Here is a 16,114-nt window from a genome sequence, read left to right on the forward strand (position 1 = left end):
TGCAAAATTTTAGCCAACTAGGGGCACCCTCTGGCTCTACCTTTACCATAACAAATGTTTTCCGTCTTTGCTTTACACACTACAAAGAGAACTTCAGAGCCAGTACTAGATCAGCATTAGTGCTAGGTGTGGGTATTGAGCAAGACAGCAGGGTGATTCCTACTGCCTGTGTTGCAAAAGTGTCTTTCACTGTCGTTCAAGAACTGCAGGGTCCTGTTCACCACAGGGGCTGTAGCTTGGCTGGAATCGTGCATGTTAATTTTTTAAAAAACATAATCTAAATATCAACATTGAGGTAGTGTTTTATGTAATACTAGTATTTTCAGCCTGCAGAGAGAGTGGGGGTGTCCCCACCTGTGTTGATATTCAGCAGAGCCCCACATCTAGTGTTTGTGGTTAGGTTAGGACAGGAGGGTATATAGTATAGTATAGCCAAGGGTGGGTGTTTCCAAATAGTGCTGGTTCTTCCTGTCAATCCTTGACCTGCTCTGGCATGATTTAAGTACCTCTAATATCCATATCCTGTTGATTTTAACTTGCTGCAGATTCACATATATATGACATCTCAAATTTGAATACTAGGTGCGGTTATAATTAATATTTTAGCTGCTGAAAAGAGACATCTTCTGGTCCTACTTTTGTCTCTATATACTACAAAAAGAAAGTTAAATTACTCTGGCATAAATAATTTGATTGCAGCCAGCACTAGATCAGCATTAGTACTAGTAGTGGGCATTAAACAAGACAGCAGAGTGTTTCCTACTGCCTGTATTGCAGGGGTTTCATTCACTGTCATTCAAGTGCTGCAGTACCGTGTTCACCACGTGCTGTAGCTTGAAAAGCCTTGAATGTGTGATTTTTTTTTTTCTAGGATGGCATTAGTTGATGGTCTGTCCATATGGCATAGGGACCTGTTCGCCGGGGGCTGTCTGTCGTTTCTTTGTGTGGAATTCCAAAGTGGGAACCCCGGGCCGTGACTCGGACTCGGAGTGGTTATATGCGCTGTTTTGCAACCCTGACTCGGACGGTGGGGTGCCACCTGCGCCGCATGATGTGCAAGCAGGCCTGCCCGTTCGCCGCGGGGGCTGTCGCTTTCCTCGGTGTATGGATATCAGTTCTTACTCAGTCTGCACCGGCATGCGGCCGGCGTCACATCCAGGGACAATGTCGAGTGGCTTACGGCCAGACAGCAGGGCACCTCCCACCTGCACCACATACATGTCATCGTTGTACGCAGCAGGGCCCGTTCGCCGCGGGGACTGTCCTTAAGGAATGCCCACATTTACATTTTGGCGGCATCACGTGCGCCGTCACCCTGTCACGTCACGACCATAACCCTTCACGCAACACGATGACGACGCTCGCGCCCCCGCCTGCGCTGCCCGCGCTGCCCGCGGTGATCCGGCGGCCGCTGCGGGGCTCGCGGATCTCGACGTTCTACCCGGTGAAGACGCTGCCCGCGCTCGCGAGCCTGGACAGCGCGTTCCAGCTGCAGGAGTACATTTCGCTGGTGATTCGCGCGGACGTGCATGATGTGGAGCGGATTGTGAGCCTGCCGGGGCGGAAGGAGAAGGGACAAGAGGGGGAGGGAGAGGAGAGGAAGGAGGGCGTGGTGGTGGACGAGGCGTGCTGGAAGTACGAGCAGCTCAGGTGGGCCTTTCTCTTTGCGTGAAAGGCAGAAGGGGCTAAAGGGGCGTAGACGGCTGGCGCAGGACCTGTCGCACCCGCTGATCACGCAGCTGCAGCAGGTGTGCACACGGGCGACGTGTCCGGAGATGAAGGCGGGCGAGTGGCTGTACTTGTGTGTCGCGCATGGCAATGACGGGGCCATGGAGGTGTGTCTTTTCTTTCTTTTCTTGTTCATTTATTAAAAAGTACTGCTAGCAATGCTGCGCAATAGACTACATCCTGCACACCCTGGACAGCGCGACCGCGCTGCTCAACTCCCCGCGCGCCTTCCCCTCGCGGCTCCAAATCCCCGCCGCCTCGCATAGACACTTCTCCTCGTTGGCAAGACGGCTGGGGCGTATCTTTGCACACGCGTACTTCCACCACCGCGAGGAGTTCGAGCAGGCCGAGGCGGAGAGCTCGCTCTACGCAAGATTCTTGGCGCTCACAGAGAAGTTCGACCTCGTTCCAGCCGACTTCCTCGTCATCCCTCCCCGTGTCGCTGAGACCGCCAACCCCGGGAATAAGAAAGACGTGGTCGCGGTGAGCGAAGTGCCCGCGCCGACGCTCCTCGGGGCCTCGCTGCAGGTCAACACGCACGAAACAGCGCCCCAGGAGACTGGTAGCAGCGGCAGCCCCGCGGAGGACGCGCTGAGCCCGAGCACGACGGCAAGAAGGCTGGGCAGGAGCAGGACGGACACGATGATGCTGGAGGGCGAGGGCAGATTCCCGGCCAGCCCGATGACCACTGCTGCGGAGGACGGGCCGAGCCTCGAGAGCGTGTTGGCGTTGGCGGAGACGGCGCCGCCGGTCGCTGCGCTCGTTGCTGCAACGGAGGCGAAGGCCGAGGCCGAGGCCGAGATCACCGAAGAGCCGGAGGCCGCACCGGCGCAGGAGGCCGACACCACCGAGACTGAGGAGGCTGCCGAGGAGGGTACCGAGGACGCTGAAGACAAATCGGCAGAAGACGCACACGCGTTCATCGCACAGGGCCTGCCCGAGGAGCTGGAGCCGGAGAGCCCGCCGGCGGACGGGGGAGTACCGGACCGCGACGGGGCTCGCGCCGGAGCCGCCGTCGCCGGTGGGCGGGGTGATCCCGGAGGTGACGCCGAGCAGCAGCACGTCGACGGACCCGCCACGGAGCGTTATCGAGGTGGTGCAGGGGGAGGACGGGGAGGAGGCGGGTGAGGTCACGGTTGGGGTGGTGGAGGAGGGGGAAAAGAAGGTGGAGACCAACGAGGAGGGCCAGGCTGAGGTGGATGCGGAGAAGGAAGTCGTCCCGGAGACCGAGACGAAAACGGAGGAGCTGGAAGCAGAGGCAAAGGAGGAAGCCGCCGCAGCTCCCGCTCCCGCTGCTGCTGAGGCGTAAAAGGTCGCTTTTTTCGCGCCATTAATTTCTTTTCTTGATACCGCTTTCTTTTCTCGCTACGCTTTACGCTTCACGAATACTGTTTTTTTTTCTTATTTCTCGCTGCATGGCAGATAAATCACGACCACCTTAGGCTCATGACTCGTGTCAGAAAAAAAAATCTTCGAGAACCACATACACGAAATCGTGCCGTGCCGCGTCGAACGGCGGTTCGGGCCCTTGCTCACTGGGCCGTTGATTTTGATTGGGCATGGGAGGGGCAGGCGGCGGCACTTGCTGTGTGGACGAACTGGGACGTCACGGTGGACTCGGATACTGCCTAGTATGATGGCACGAGTAAATTCTAATAACTATTATAGTATCCAATCGTCTTGCGACCGTGACCGTGACGGAGGCGCCAGCGCTGAGCTGCGCTGCGCTGCGGAGGGGCATGGGCCCTGGGGCAGGCGCAGAAGGGGTAAAAAACTATTGAATCTTACCGGCTACTACTAGTGACAGGTGCCGTGCCGCGTCGAACGGCGGTTCGGGCTGCTCACTCGATCGTTGATTGTGATTGGGCATGGGAGGGGCAGGCGGCACTTGCTGTGTGGACACGGTCGCGACCTAATAGTATGATACAACCCCTCTTCCGACAGACAGAGGCCATGGTTTTATTTCTGTTTATGAAAATTTAAAATCAAATAGAACCACAAATACTGTACAAACAGTAATAATTATAAATGTTTAAAACTATTTATAAATAGTTCTTCCCATCAAGTAAAATTGAGCTGTCCGTTCACTGGCACAAAATTTGCCATATATTGTGTCAATTTTCATGACCTATATGCTCCTGAGAAACATGTTCATTTAAGCTGCAATATCCCTTTCAATGCAAAATAGATATTAAAAGTATACTTCCTAATGATTATATTACCAAATTACAAAAGATCAAATGCAGCTTAGTGCTAAGAAGATGTAATATAAACTTTATAGGGATGAAATGTTGGTTCTAAGATGGGGGATAAATGTTTCTAAGGTTCACAAATACTTGAACCATACTATTGTAGCATTTTAATCAATTCAGCGGTCACGCGGCACCACACCGCCTTTAAAATGTCGAATTTTCGGCGGTCACACACAACAGGCCGAATTTACCTGGTAAATGACCATTTTCGGCTAGCGCGGCCCGCAGGGCCGTGGTGCCGTGATATGCTGAAAATTTTTGGCAGTCACACTCAGAGGTCTTGGATGCTGAAATTTTCAATTTGGTGGCGACAATGTCACATACTGTACACATTTTGGGTGCCGTTGAAGTGGAAGCCACTTGAACTATTTATTTGTATTTAATTTATGTTTGCCTAAGTTCACAAATAAAATGGGCATTTAAATCTTTATTACCATTTGTAACCAACACTGCCAGTGATTGATTGGCCCGGCATTCAGCCGGCAAAATAAAATGACCGCAAACAACTTCAACATGTTCAAACGACTACGGCACCGTGTCGAACGGTGGCCCATGAGAGGTCTGCTATCTTGTACAAACATTCACTTGGTGTGGGTACGGCCGCGCCGCCCGTCATCGTCTGCAGCTGTATGTAAGGGCAACCCCGGAGGCCTGAGATCAAGGTCCTAGCAGGGGAGGATCCAAAGGCGTGAACATTGGTAAGCGAATACAAATGAAGCTGACCTAGCAGGGGAGGATCCAAAGAGAAGAAACTCTAAGGGTCCGCCTGCTAGGTAGCTGACTATATACTGCTTGTCCGTAGCTGCCGCTGTCGGGCACAGAAGGCTTGGGCGGCGTCGCAGGCGAGGTCCCAGGGCGACCGTCGGGGAGGGCGTTGACGGATCGGTGATTGTGCGGGCGAGATGGAGGGCCGGACCGGAGACGGAACCGGAGTCGGACCGGAATCGGAGGCGTCTCCGACGGGCCGAAAGGGAGGTTCCCCTGACATCACCCCCCCCTTTGAATGCGGCGTCCCGACGCATAGACCGGAACGGAATCGAGTCGAAGGTCGCGGAGGCGATGTGTCGTGGCTTGCCAGGGTACTTACGATAGAACTCCGCAATTTTCTCCGGGGCGAAGACGCGGTCAAAGCGGACCCATTGGTCGTGCGATGCGTCGTAGCCTTTCCATCTGACGAAGTAGTTCAGCCGTTTATACCTCACCCTTGCGTCCAGGATTTCCTCTACTTCCCACTCCGGGACTCCGTCCTCGAGGTCCGGAGGGGGCTGGTCGTAGCCGGGCGCCGTCCGTCGAAGGGGTCGTCCTGAGCGAGCTCGAGCTTGACGACGGGGAAGACCGGGTGGAGCTTCGAGTAGTCGCGGAGGGAGGTCGAGCTTGTAGGCACCTTTGCTGATCTCCGCGACTATCTTGAACGGGCCCAAGGCGGCGATGGGAGAACTTTTCCGAGGGGCGAGTCGTCCTGATGTCAGAGGCATCCAGCCAAACACGGTCGCCAACCTTAAACTCCGGAGACGGAGTCCGTCTCCGGTCGTAGTAGCGCTTGTACTCCTCTTTGGCCTTAGTGAGCGGCCTTGGCTTCAGCAACACCAGTGGCGATCCGGTCAGGAACTCGTTCACTGACTCCATGGCGGAACGGACTCCGGGTTCGAAGCCCATGCGCGGGAGCCGTCCCGTGTCCGTCATGAAGGGGACCTGTTGCGTGGAGGAGTGAACGTGGTTGTTGTAGGCGAACTCCGCGGCCGGAATCAGCTCATCCCAGTCGTCCTGCTGGTAGTTGGTGAAGATCCGCAAGTACTGCTCCAGCTCCTGGTTGACGCGCTCTGTCTGACCGTCTGTCTGCGGGTGGTACGCGGTGGACGTGGCGGGCTTGATGCCGATTAGACGCCAAAGTTCTCGGGTGAAGTCCGCGATGAACTGTGAGCCGCGGTCGGAGACGTACTTCTCCGGAGTCCCGTGGTGCCGCCAGACATTCCGGTAGTAGAGGCGGGCTGCCCCTACTGCATCGACCGTCGTATGACACTCCAAGAAGTGGGCGCGCTTTCCGAGGGTGTCAACGACGACCATGATCGCGTCGTACCCATGGGCTTCGGGAAGCTCTACGATGAAGTCGACGGAGACGGTATGCCAGCGTCCGGGGGGTTTCCGTGGGGTGCAGTTCTCCGTGAGGCAGTCTCCGGAGTGCCTTGGTGCGACAGCACAAGTCACAGGTCGCAACATACCGGCCGATATGGCGAGACATCTGAGGCCACCAGTAGTTCCGGGAGACCAACTCAAGGGTCTTGAAACGACCTGCGTGTCCGGCGACCCGGGTGTCATGGCAGAGCTCGATGATGCGTCTCCGAAGGTCCTTGTCCTTTGGTACGACGATCTTCCCTCGGAAATGGAGAAGACCGCCGGAGACGGCCCATTCGTCAGAACGTGAGGAGCGGGGGCCTCGAGCTTGACCTTGAACCTTAAGAAGTTGCCGGGCCGCTAGTGCGACGGGCTCCTCCAGGTCAGGCTCACCGGAGAGGGCATCACGGATGTCACGGAGGAGTTCAGAGCCGGGACCGGAAACGGAAACGCCCTCGAGTGCGCGGACGTGGAAGAGTTCAGGCCGCAGAAGGACGACATCGGAGTTGTCGGAATCGACTCCGTGGTCGGGTCTCCGGGAGAGGGCGTCAGGCCGACCCATATCGCGGCCAGGCTTGTGGTGCAGCGTGAAATCGAACCGGGAGAGGTACAGGGACCACCGGGCCTGTCTCCGGTTGAGGTGCTGCGTCTTCCTGAAGTACTCCAAATTCTTATGGTCAGTCCAAATCTCGACAGGGTGCGCGGCGCCCTCGAGGAAGTGTCTATACTCCTCGAGTGCGCGGATGATCGCGAGCATCTCCTTGTCGTGGATTTCGTAGTTGCGCTGGACATCATTTAAGCTTTTGGAATAGAATGCTACAGGGTGCCACTTCCCGTCCGGGGCGGATTGTGAAAGAACCGCCCCCGTCGCATAATCAGAGCTGTCCGCCTCGAGTCGGAAAGGCCGTGTGTCGTCCGGAATCGCCAGGACCGGTTCCGAGGTGACCGCGTCCTTGATCGCTTGGAACGCGGAGGCCTCCGCATCACCCCAAGTCCACTGCTGGTCCTTCTTGGTGAGCACGAAAAGAGGGCGCGCAAGGGTCGAGAAGTCCCGAATGAACCTGCGGTAGAAGTTAGCGAACCCAAGGAACTGCTGAATGTCCTTCTTGTTTTCCGGAGTCGGCCAAGCGGAGACGCCTGCGACCTTGACGGGGTCCATTTCGACGTGGTTGTGGGAGATGATGACTCCGAGGTACTCGATTGACGATTTTTCAAAGTCGCACTTCTCCGCTCGAAGGTACAACTTGTGCTCCCGGAGTCGCCGTAAGACCTCCTGGACAATCTGCCGGTGTTTCCGGAGGTCGGAATGGGCGATCAAGATGTCGTCAAGGTAGATCATGACGTCTCCGGAGAGGATGAGGTCCTGGAAAATGTCATTCATCATCGTTTGGAACGTCGCGGGAGAGTTTGTCAGGCCGAAATACATCACCAAGGGCTCGAACAGGCCTCGGTTAGTCCGGAAAGCCGCTTTCCACTCGTCACCTTCCTTGATCCGGACGTTGTTGAAGCCCCAACGGACGCCGAGTTTGGTGAAGTAACGAGCGCCTTTGAGCCGGTTGATGAGGTCGTTGATCAGCGGAAGGGGGTACCGGTTTTTGACAGTCATCGCGTTGAGAGCACGGTAGTCCTGGACGAAGCGGAGTCCGCCGTCCTTCTTCTTGACGAAGAAGACCGGAGACGCCATCGGAGACTTGGGGGGCGAATCCGGCCCGTCGAAAGCCCTTCCTCGATGAACGCGTCGAGCTCGCGTTGCTCGAGGGGCGAGATGGGGTACACCTTGCAGTTGGTGGGCTTAGCATCGGGGACGAGTTCAATGGCGTGGTCCCAGGCTCTCCGCTCCGGTAGCGTGTCGAAGGACTCCTTGTTGAAGACGTCCTGGAACTCCTTAGCCCAGTCCGGGATCTCGGAGGGCGGAGGGGCGGAGTTCCTGGCAAAGGCTTCGGCCAGGCGTTGCGAGACAGTACTGCCAGCGCGTATCTCCTCCGAGGGGCGGAACGCTGTGTAGAAGATGCGGTCACCATCTTCAAGCTGACCATCGTCATCGTCGTCGCCGGAGTCCGGCGTCAGATCAGGCAGGCCGGAGTCGTCACCGGAGACGGAATCGTCTCCGTCATCAGACCCAGAAAGGTCCATGGCGCAGACCGAGGGGAACGGGCCGGAGCGGAGACGCTTCTGAAGCGACCGGAGTCGCCGCAACTCGGTCCGTTCGACCCGCTCTTCCTCACGGCAGGTCGAGCAATTGGGGGCACCGTGTCATCTTGACCTCCTTGGTTTCCCAATTGATCTCTGGGTTATGTTTCCGCAACCAGGAATACCCCAGGATGAGGTCTTGCTTGCCAAGATGAGTGACGGCCAGCTGAACTCGTTCGGCATGGCCCTTGTAGCGCAGGACCAAGTCCGCGATCTGTTTGATGGAGCCAGCGTCATTGGGGGTGCCATCGACATTGAACACCGGAATCGGCTGATCGAGGGTGCGGACCGGAATGCCATTCCGAGCAACGTAGTTCGTGTCAATGAAGTCGGAGGTGGCACCACAGTCGACAAGCCCAGAGAGCGAGAGCTTCAGCGCGCTGGTGGTGGACTCGAGCTCTAACGGGAGGTGAAGGGAGTTCGCCCCAGGGGCAGCGGCAACGGTGTACTGCTTGGGCAGTTTCTTTTCCCAGGCAGTGAGGCGGCGGAGGACGATGACCGGAGTCGCGGGCGGAGTCGGAGACGGAGTCGAGGCGGGGGCAGGAGAGGGTGTGTCTTTCGTTTCGGGCTCATTGTAGGGCAAGGAACTGCATTCATCATACAAAGAGGCAAAACGATTTATAGACGCGAACGAGGGCACACCAGTCACTCGTCGCGGGGGACAAAATCCTCTCCGGCCATCGACTCCGCTGCCGTCTCCGGCAGGGCAGCTGTGTCCGTGTAGCGGGCGATCAACTCCGCTAACATCTCGTCACCGAGTTGTTGGATCACCTCGTCGAGGATGTCCATTGAGCGGACATCGGGGGGGAGGGGGCAATCCCGGGCGAGATGGTTTGGGTCGCCGCACCTGAAGCAGGCGCGACGAGGGGCACCCCGAGCCCTGGTGCGATCCAACTCCATAGGGACGGGAGCTGGAGGCGCCGGAGGGGGGCGCGGGCCGCGGGTGGCACGACCGGAGCCACCGGGCGGAAAGGGGCCGGAGCCGGGATGCGGTTGACCGGAAACGGAGTCCGAATCAAACCGCCAGGCGCCTTGGGGGCGGCTGACTTGATCAGCTTGGCCCGGACCAGGGCCTCGTATTGACGGAAGGCCCAGGTGCGCCAGCTAAGGTAATCCCGGAGGTCCGGGGGGTCGTTCGAGGACGTGATTCCGTTATTGATCAGGGGGTCAAGTCCGTGGCGGAACTTGGTCACCTTGACCCAGCGTCTTCGAATCCGGCGAGGTCCATCAGGTCCTCGAAGTCGTCGGTGTACTGGTAGACATCCTTTGTACCCATGTGATAGGCGGAAGTCTCCAGCTTGGAGAGAGCATGATCTTGCTCATTCTCCTCGACGAACCGGAGTCGAAACTCGGAAACGAATGAGCCCCAGGACGGAAACGGAAACGGGGGCTTTGCTTCCGTGGCGCTCCGCCCATTGCTGAGCGGGTCCTTCTGCCATAAACGACATGGCATAGCGGACAGCCTTTTTCTCGCTCGCCTCTCCGTTGACCACGAAGGCCTCAGGGGCAAGGCGGGCGAGGTGCGGACCGCGTAGAGGAACGCGCGGCCGCGTTTCCGGTCGCCGTTGAAGGTGAACGGGGGGTTTGGTCGCAAGACCAATTTTGAGGCGAGGTTTATGTCGCCGAAAAGGGCTCGGAGTCGCCCTGGACCGGAGTCGGAGTCGGAATCGACGTCTCCGGCGATGGTGTTTGGGGTCCGCCAGCATTATTAGCGGCGGCAGCGGCAGCGGAAGCCTGGTTGGTGAGTAAAGCAAGGGCCTCAGTTAGGCTATCGATTTTCGCCTCGAGTGAGTCCAGCCGGGCGTCTGCGGTAGGAGTGACTCCGGACGGCATGACGGGTGCGGGGACCACAGGAGTAGAGGAGGAGGGGACAAGTGGCAGGGGCGGTGACGAGGGCGGAACGGACTCGTACTCCGAGCCTGAGTCAGCGCCGAACCTGGCAATCTTGTCCGGTTGATCCCGTAGAGAGTTTCTTCTGCTGTAAGGGCAACCCCGGAGGCCTGAGATCAAGGTCCTAGCAGGGGAGGATCCAAAGGCGTGAACATTGGTAAGCGAATACAAATGAAGCTGACCTAGCAGGGGAGGATCCAAAGAGAAGAAACTCTAAGGGTCCGCCTGCTAGGTAGCTGACTATATACTGCTTGTCCGTAGCTGCCGCTGTCGGGCACAGAAGGCTTGGGCGGCGTCGCAGGCGAGGTCCCAGGGCGACCGTCGGGAGGGCGTTGACGGATCGGTGATTGTGCGGGCGAGATGGAGGGCCGGACCGGAGACGGAACCGGAGTCGGACCGGAATCGGAGGCGTCTCCGACGGGCCGAAAGGGAGGTTCCCCTGACACTGTATTAACAGGTGCACACAGGCCCCACCAGTACAGTAAATATATATTTACAAATGGAAAGGGTTACTAGTAGACCCTGAGCCCTAGGGGCAGTGGAGTCTAAGCAAGGCATAGACTCGAAAGGTGCCAAAAACAAAGTGTAGCCCACACATCTGAGAAAGTGCCATGCTGCGTCGGACGGCGGTTCGGGCTGCTTATGCCAAATCAATTGAAATAGTACAGTATTCATCTCTGAAGGAGAACATTTGGGCCAAGTCTTTTCCCACTATACAGGTGGAGGTGTTGAGTAATACTTAAGCTATATTTTCTGTTTTTTAGGAAGTGTAGCACTCAATACCTATTGTTATTATTACTACTAGACAGGGCTGGGGCTACGCCCCAGCTTTGAACTTGAATATCACTTAAATAATAAATTTCTACATTAAGAACATTGCTACTCACTACAGAATGACACAGAGATGCCTACTGGCCTTTTTAAATATCTGTTGCTAATATATGTTGAGTGTAACCCATGTCACTAAACTTTTTGTACTTATTTCTCAATTTGTGGGCAATTTGAGAATAACCTTATATACCACTTGTTCACAGTACTGAGTGCAAGACATCACTCACAGCTTTGCATCCCAATGAGGATTAGTTCCATTTTTACAGCTTTTCTTACCAATTTAGGACTTTAACAGCAGTGACCCCAAAAATGGAAGTGTGAAGCAAATCAATTGTTAAAGCTCATGCCAAACATGTGCATACATTCACACGACATCTGCTTAATATAAGAGTAATTAGATTAGTAGTAGTATTCAAAATACTGCTTCTTTCTCTGTACTAGGCTGTACACCTATACAATTATACTAGTAGTCTGCTCTTTTCCGTTAAGTGTTGTTGCTCTACAGGAGGTAAATAGAACTCTGTATTTGTATTTACTTTTTTGAAAAATATCAATAGCATGCCGGATTGAATGGCAGTCCTTGACTCCTTGGCCCTTGCTCACTTGTATTAATTTACACAAATGTACTATAGGAGGGCAGACAAGTGGTACTTGCCATCTCGGGCTCATAAATGATAGAAGAGCTTGAACAAATGAAAGGCCAATATTAGTAGCCATGGGTGCCATTGGGTGGAGGTCAGCAACAGAACTTGTGAGCAAAGCAGTCCAAAAAAAAACAATGCACCGGCTTGCAAAGCCAAGAATTGCACACGGGGCACGGTGCAACTGGACAACTTGAAACTATCGTTTGCGCAAGATGCGATGGACAAACGTAAAGGCGCCGTCCGAGTCCGAGTCCGAGCCCATGCGCCGCAGAATGCAGATATTCCACCCCACACCCACCTCCGCGTCCCGCGCCGCCCGTTGGACGTAGTCGGCCTCCAGCGCCTCGTAGAACCCGGACAGCCCCGGGGAAGAGACGGTTACCGCCCTACTAGTAGTGAGGCTGTCGAGATAGCGCACTGTGTTGCCTGATTCGCCGCGGTAGTCGAACATCGCAATATTCGGCGGCGACCCGGCGCTTCCGGCGTGGTCGCGGACGTACTCTTCGTTCATCATAAACCGAAGGAACGAGCGTGTGGAGGCTAATGTCAGCGAGGCCAACCCTGCGGCGGGATTTGGGCATCATAATTTGGGAATTGGCCTGTGAATCGGCGCACCTGTGGACAACGACAAATAGGCGCGACACATGTTGCGGTGGTTGCCCGTGGTCCAGTCCGAGTGCTGACATGGAACGGAGCAGTACAGCCGGTAGTTGCATCCCGTGCATTGGCGGAATGTGCGTTTCTCGCCAACGACAATGCACTGTGGAAGTAGTAAGACACCGTAGAGCGCTATCAGCATCGTCAACAAACGTGGAATCCGTCGCACACCCTGCCCGGTCTCTCAGCCTTGACCATCCAGCGCGGCACACGCAAACTCTGTCGCTCGATGCCAGCAATCAACACGTCAAACTGTGGCCGAAGAATCGATTGTTGGTACTGATTTAGCCGCTGCGCGGAGTCAGACGTGTCCTGCGCTAGCGCGCTCACAATTTGTGGATTGGTGAGCGCTGGTTGCAAGACGCCGGTGATGATGTACCGCACTATCTCCTCAGCGTCGGCGAGGAGGTTTAAGCCGGCCGTGGCCCCCAGAGCGGAGAGGAGACCGTGAGACACAGAGAGAAGGGGCACGTAGCGTAGGTGAACGTCCAATAACATGCGGAGGAGTACCAAGACTTGAAACTGGGCTTCCTGCCGAGTGGGTTCTATTTCGCGTGCCTCATGAGGATGACCTGGAAGCGCGAGGATGCCCACCGCCTGGGTAAGCGGGTCCACACATTTTGTATCCAGAAGACCTCTGACGAAGTCGCCCACGACTGGCAGGTTTCCTTCCTCCGAGTCTTTCAGGAGAGACAATGTATCATGTGCTGTCCCGATGATGGTGGTGATGAGCATTATGGCCTCAGCATTGATCAAACGGCGCCCCGCCACAGCACGCACGGTTCGGCGGAAGCTGTTGGTTAGTGTGGCTGCCCACTGTTGTGCACTCCCACCTGTTGCGCCATCCAGAAAGGAATAGATATCGATATTATATGCGTCTCCGCTTTTGCTGGCGAAGAAGGCGGTGTGTACCATGCTGGCCTGTTCGACCACTGAGGAATCCCCAATCCGGTCGAACATTGCCGCCATCTCTTTGCCAACGACATACGAAAATCGCGGCTGCGTCCAGATCGTGGGAAGTCGCAAGCCCTTGAGGTCCGTTGCGTCAGCCTCGACGCCGTTAACCAGGTAGAGCCGTGCAAAAGTGCGGCCGAGCGGACGCGTGCATGCTGCCGGCAGCGCAGAGCGGTAGGTGTCGAAAAAGTCAATCCAGGGGAACAGCCGGAGCCACATCGCAGTGTAAGCCGGGGTTGGATAGGGGTCAACCTTGGCCAGGGTGAATTGGATGTATGTCGCAAAATCATTGATGACCGCCTCCAGGTTCGCCAGTTCAATTTCGCCGGCGGTCGGCACGTTGGACGGGTCCAGGAGGAAGAAGAGCGCAGGGAGAAGGTAGTTGACGTCCGGGCTATCGGCGGGGAGGTCGCGTAAGAAGCCTTTGAAGGCGTCGGTGGCGTCGCGGGGACAGTCACGCACGCATACGCGGCGTGCAATAATCTGGAGTAAATCACATAATACGTTATCAAAACGCTCGACAAGCTGCAGTTGCAGTGGACGTACTTACTCGGGCACGCAACGACAACGCATCCAAGCGCGCGAGATGCAGGTCTGGATGTGGCACTGAACGCGACATGATGGGAAGGAACAGACCAATAAGTAATGTGACGTGACGCGATCTGTCAAAGACACGTGCCCAAAGCTCTGGATGAAATAAGGCCGACGCGCGGCGGAGACAAACAGAACGTCATGTTGTAACTTACAGTAAAAGTACACTATCTTTGACTGCCAGTGCTTTCTTGTTATCCAACTTCTTATGATGGGTGAATACTGGTTGGTCTGGGCCGCAGCCATTTGGCAGCCATGCCGCATGCAACTGCCGAGTACTGCGGCATGGTTTGAGGTCAATGATCACCAACAGAGACACGATGCCGCAGAATGCCGGAAGTGATAGCCTGTGATTGCGGTGATTGATGATCAAAGACCGGTCCAGATCTGCTGATGAGTGTGGTTTTAGATAAGCGGTCAGTCTCATTTCTGGTCACCACTAGCACAAACAACGAACTTCGTTCTGTTTGTGAACGTTGACGATTCTGGACCACCTACGTCGTCCGCTTTTCCAATGCCCCATCCAATTGTGCATGACTTCTTTGACAAAACAGGAAAAATTACACCACAGGGAACACTGAACAGTGAACAGAAGCCCCCTTCCGGGTTGACCGGTGCACCTTTTTCATCAAGAACAAATGTAATAAGAAGGTGTGTGTGTGACGTGTGCACTCAAGGCTTATGCATATGACGCACTAGCAGGGGGGTATACTGTAACATATATACTCAACGAATTAATTATCCTACAGCTCGCGCCGCTCCAACGCTTTCTGCGCGTCCAACCCAGTATACTCAAACCTGGTCGGCACCAGTGCCCCCGAGAACGCCGCCCACGCATTCGACACCGCCAGCAGATCATCCGCATTCACCCAGTCCGAGCCCGCCGCCCAAAACGCATTCCACGTGCCGACCGCCGCCGGCGTGTTCCAGAAGCGCGACTTGATGCCGAGGTCATGTGCGTTCAGCACCAGCTCCTGCATCTGCGCGCTGCTCGCCACGCTGCCAAAGTCGACGCTCGCGAGGGGGGCGATGTGCGGGCCCCAGGTCTGGCCCGCGGCGGGGGCGCGTGCTGAAGAGCGTGCGGATGTCCGCGTCGAAGAAGACGTCACGTGGGTTCTGCGCGAGCACGCTCGCGAGCGGGGTGTTGCCGGTACCGACGACGGTGACCGCGCCGGGCCGGAGCGTGCCGGTCGCGGCGTCGTAGGTGGTGAGGTGGCCCGCTGCGCGGAGGGGCGCGAGCGCGGCGGCCACGGGCGGGAAGGTCGACGACCCGGAGGTCTTCATGTCGATGAGCAGCTGGATGGGGTTGGAGACGGAAATCGGGGTGGGCACGGCGCGCGAGCCGTTGAGGATGCCCATTATCGGGTCGAGGTAGAGCGACTGCAGGGTTTTGGAGCGGTTGATGTCGCCGCTCGTGTGCGCGACCTGCCGACATTCAGAGGGGAAGGAAGGGAAAGAGGGACATACGAAGAGTTGGCTGCTCTGCCACCACACGTCCGCCTCGACACTCATCACGCTCAGGTTGAACGCAGTCCAGAACGGCACCGCGCGGGTATCTACCAGGGGCATAAGCCTTGGACTACAGCGGCAAAGGGGACATCCGTACAGTCGTTGTGCGAGTGGATCGGCTTCGTCACCGCCAGCACAGAAGAAACAAAAACGAGCGCAGTGGCCACGGTAGCACGCATGGCTAGGGAGGGAACGAGCGACACGAAGGAGAGAGGAGAGCTGGCGCCATCTCCTGGCTGTCGCTGGGCGATCTTGGCCGTGGGGAAGCAAGCACGCGGATAAATGATCCGCATAGCTCACGTGGCGCCCGTGTCCCTTCCTTCCCTGCCCTTTCTTTTCTCGCCCTCTTCTTGCGTTCTCCTCGAGCCGGCAGCCCAGCTTCCTGCCTTCGAGCTGCAGCCAAGAGGGACGAATGGACTGTCGTACAGTACTAAGCATCCCCGCTTGCTTGTTGCTTGCTTGCAGGAATTGGAATCCGACGGCGCGAATCACGGTCGGCAGGAAGGGTGATTTGCGCTGATGTGCGCATGTGTCGTTGCCACTTGAAGTGACAAGTCATCGTGTGGGCGCCGTGCTGCGCCGTCACGGCTGAACGCTGTGACGGTTCAGCGCTGACCGGCCTGACCTCTACGGCGCCGCGTTCGTTTCGACTCCGGCCCGTAGAATAACAGGTTTATTGTCTGTTGACTTGTTGTTTTTTAAACGAATACAATTTCTGATCTGGCATACTTACTTTTGGTCGTTGAACTGGACAAC

At 56.3% G+C, this 16,114-nt stretch overlaps 3 protein-coding genes across 3 annotated transcripts; 1 reads left to right on the plus strand and 2 right to left on the minus strand.

Moving 5' to 3' along the window:
- Nucleotides 1-1,333: 1,333 nt before the first annotated feature.
- Nucleotides 1,334-3,037, plus strand: MIND_01355600 (uncharacterized protein; the record flags this gene model as incomplete). Its single annotated transcript, XM_037369986.1, has 4 exons — nucleotides 1,334-1,650; nucleotides 1,700-1,835; nucleotides 1,885-2,790; nucleotides 2,831-3,037. Exons 1-4 carry the CDS (start codon nucleotides 1,352-1,354, stop codon nucleotides 3,035-3,037), a joined length of 1,548 nt encoding a protein of 515 aa, XP_037213542.1. The 5' UTR covers nucleotides 1,334-1,351.
- Nucleotides 3,038-11,843: 8,806 nt separating this feature from the next.
- On the minus strand, nucleotides 11,844-13,889 carry MIND_01355700 (uncharacterized protein; the record flags this gene model as incomplete). The annotated part of the gene is made up of 4 exons (XM_037369987.1): nucleotides 13,809-13,889; nucleotides 12,458-13,741; nucleotides 12,263-12,407; nucleotides 11,844-12,208 (listed from the first exon to the last, which is right to left on the minus strand). Exons 1-4 carry the CDS (start codon nucleotides 13,875-13,877, stop codon nucleotides 11,844-11,846), a joined length of 1,863 nt encoding a protein of 620 aa, XP_037213543.1. The 5' UTR covers nucleotides 13,878-13,889.
- Nucleotides 13,890-14,592: 703 nt separating this feature from the next.
- MIND_01355800 (Altered inheritance of mitochondria protein 6) lies at nucleotides 14,593-15,651 on the minus strand (the record flags this gene model as incomplete). Its single annotated transcript, XM_037369988.1, has 4 exons — nucleotides 14,593-14,918; nucleotides 14,959-15,274; nucleotides 15,317-15,405; nucleotides 15,456-15,651. 4 exons carry the CDS (start codon nucleotides 15,649-15,651, stop codon nucleotides 14,593-14,595), a joined length of 927 nt encoding a protein of 308 aa, XP_037213544.1.
- Between the last annotated feature and the right edge of the window lie 463 nt (nucleotides 15,652-16,114).

Source organism: Mycena indigotica (genome assembly GCF_014461135.1).
Source record: "Mycena indigotica strain 171206Taipei chromosome Unknown Mind.scaff0016, whole genome shotgun sequence".
Lineage (NCBI taxonomy): Eukaryota > Fungi > Basidiomycota > Agaricomycetes > Agaricales > Mycenaceae > Mycena > Mycena indigotica.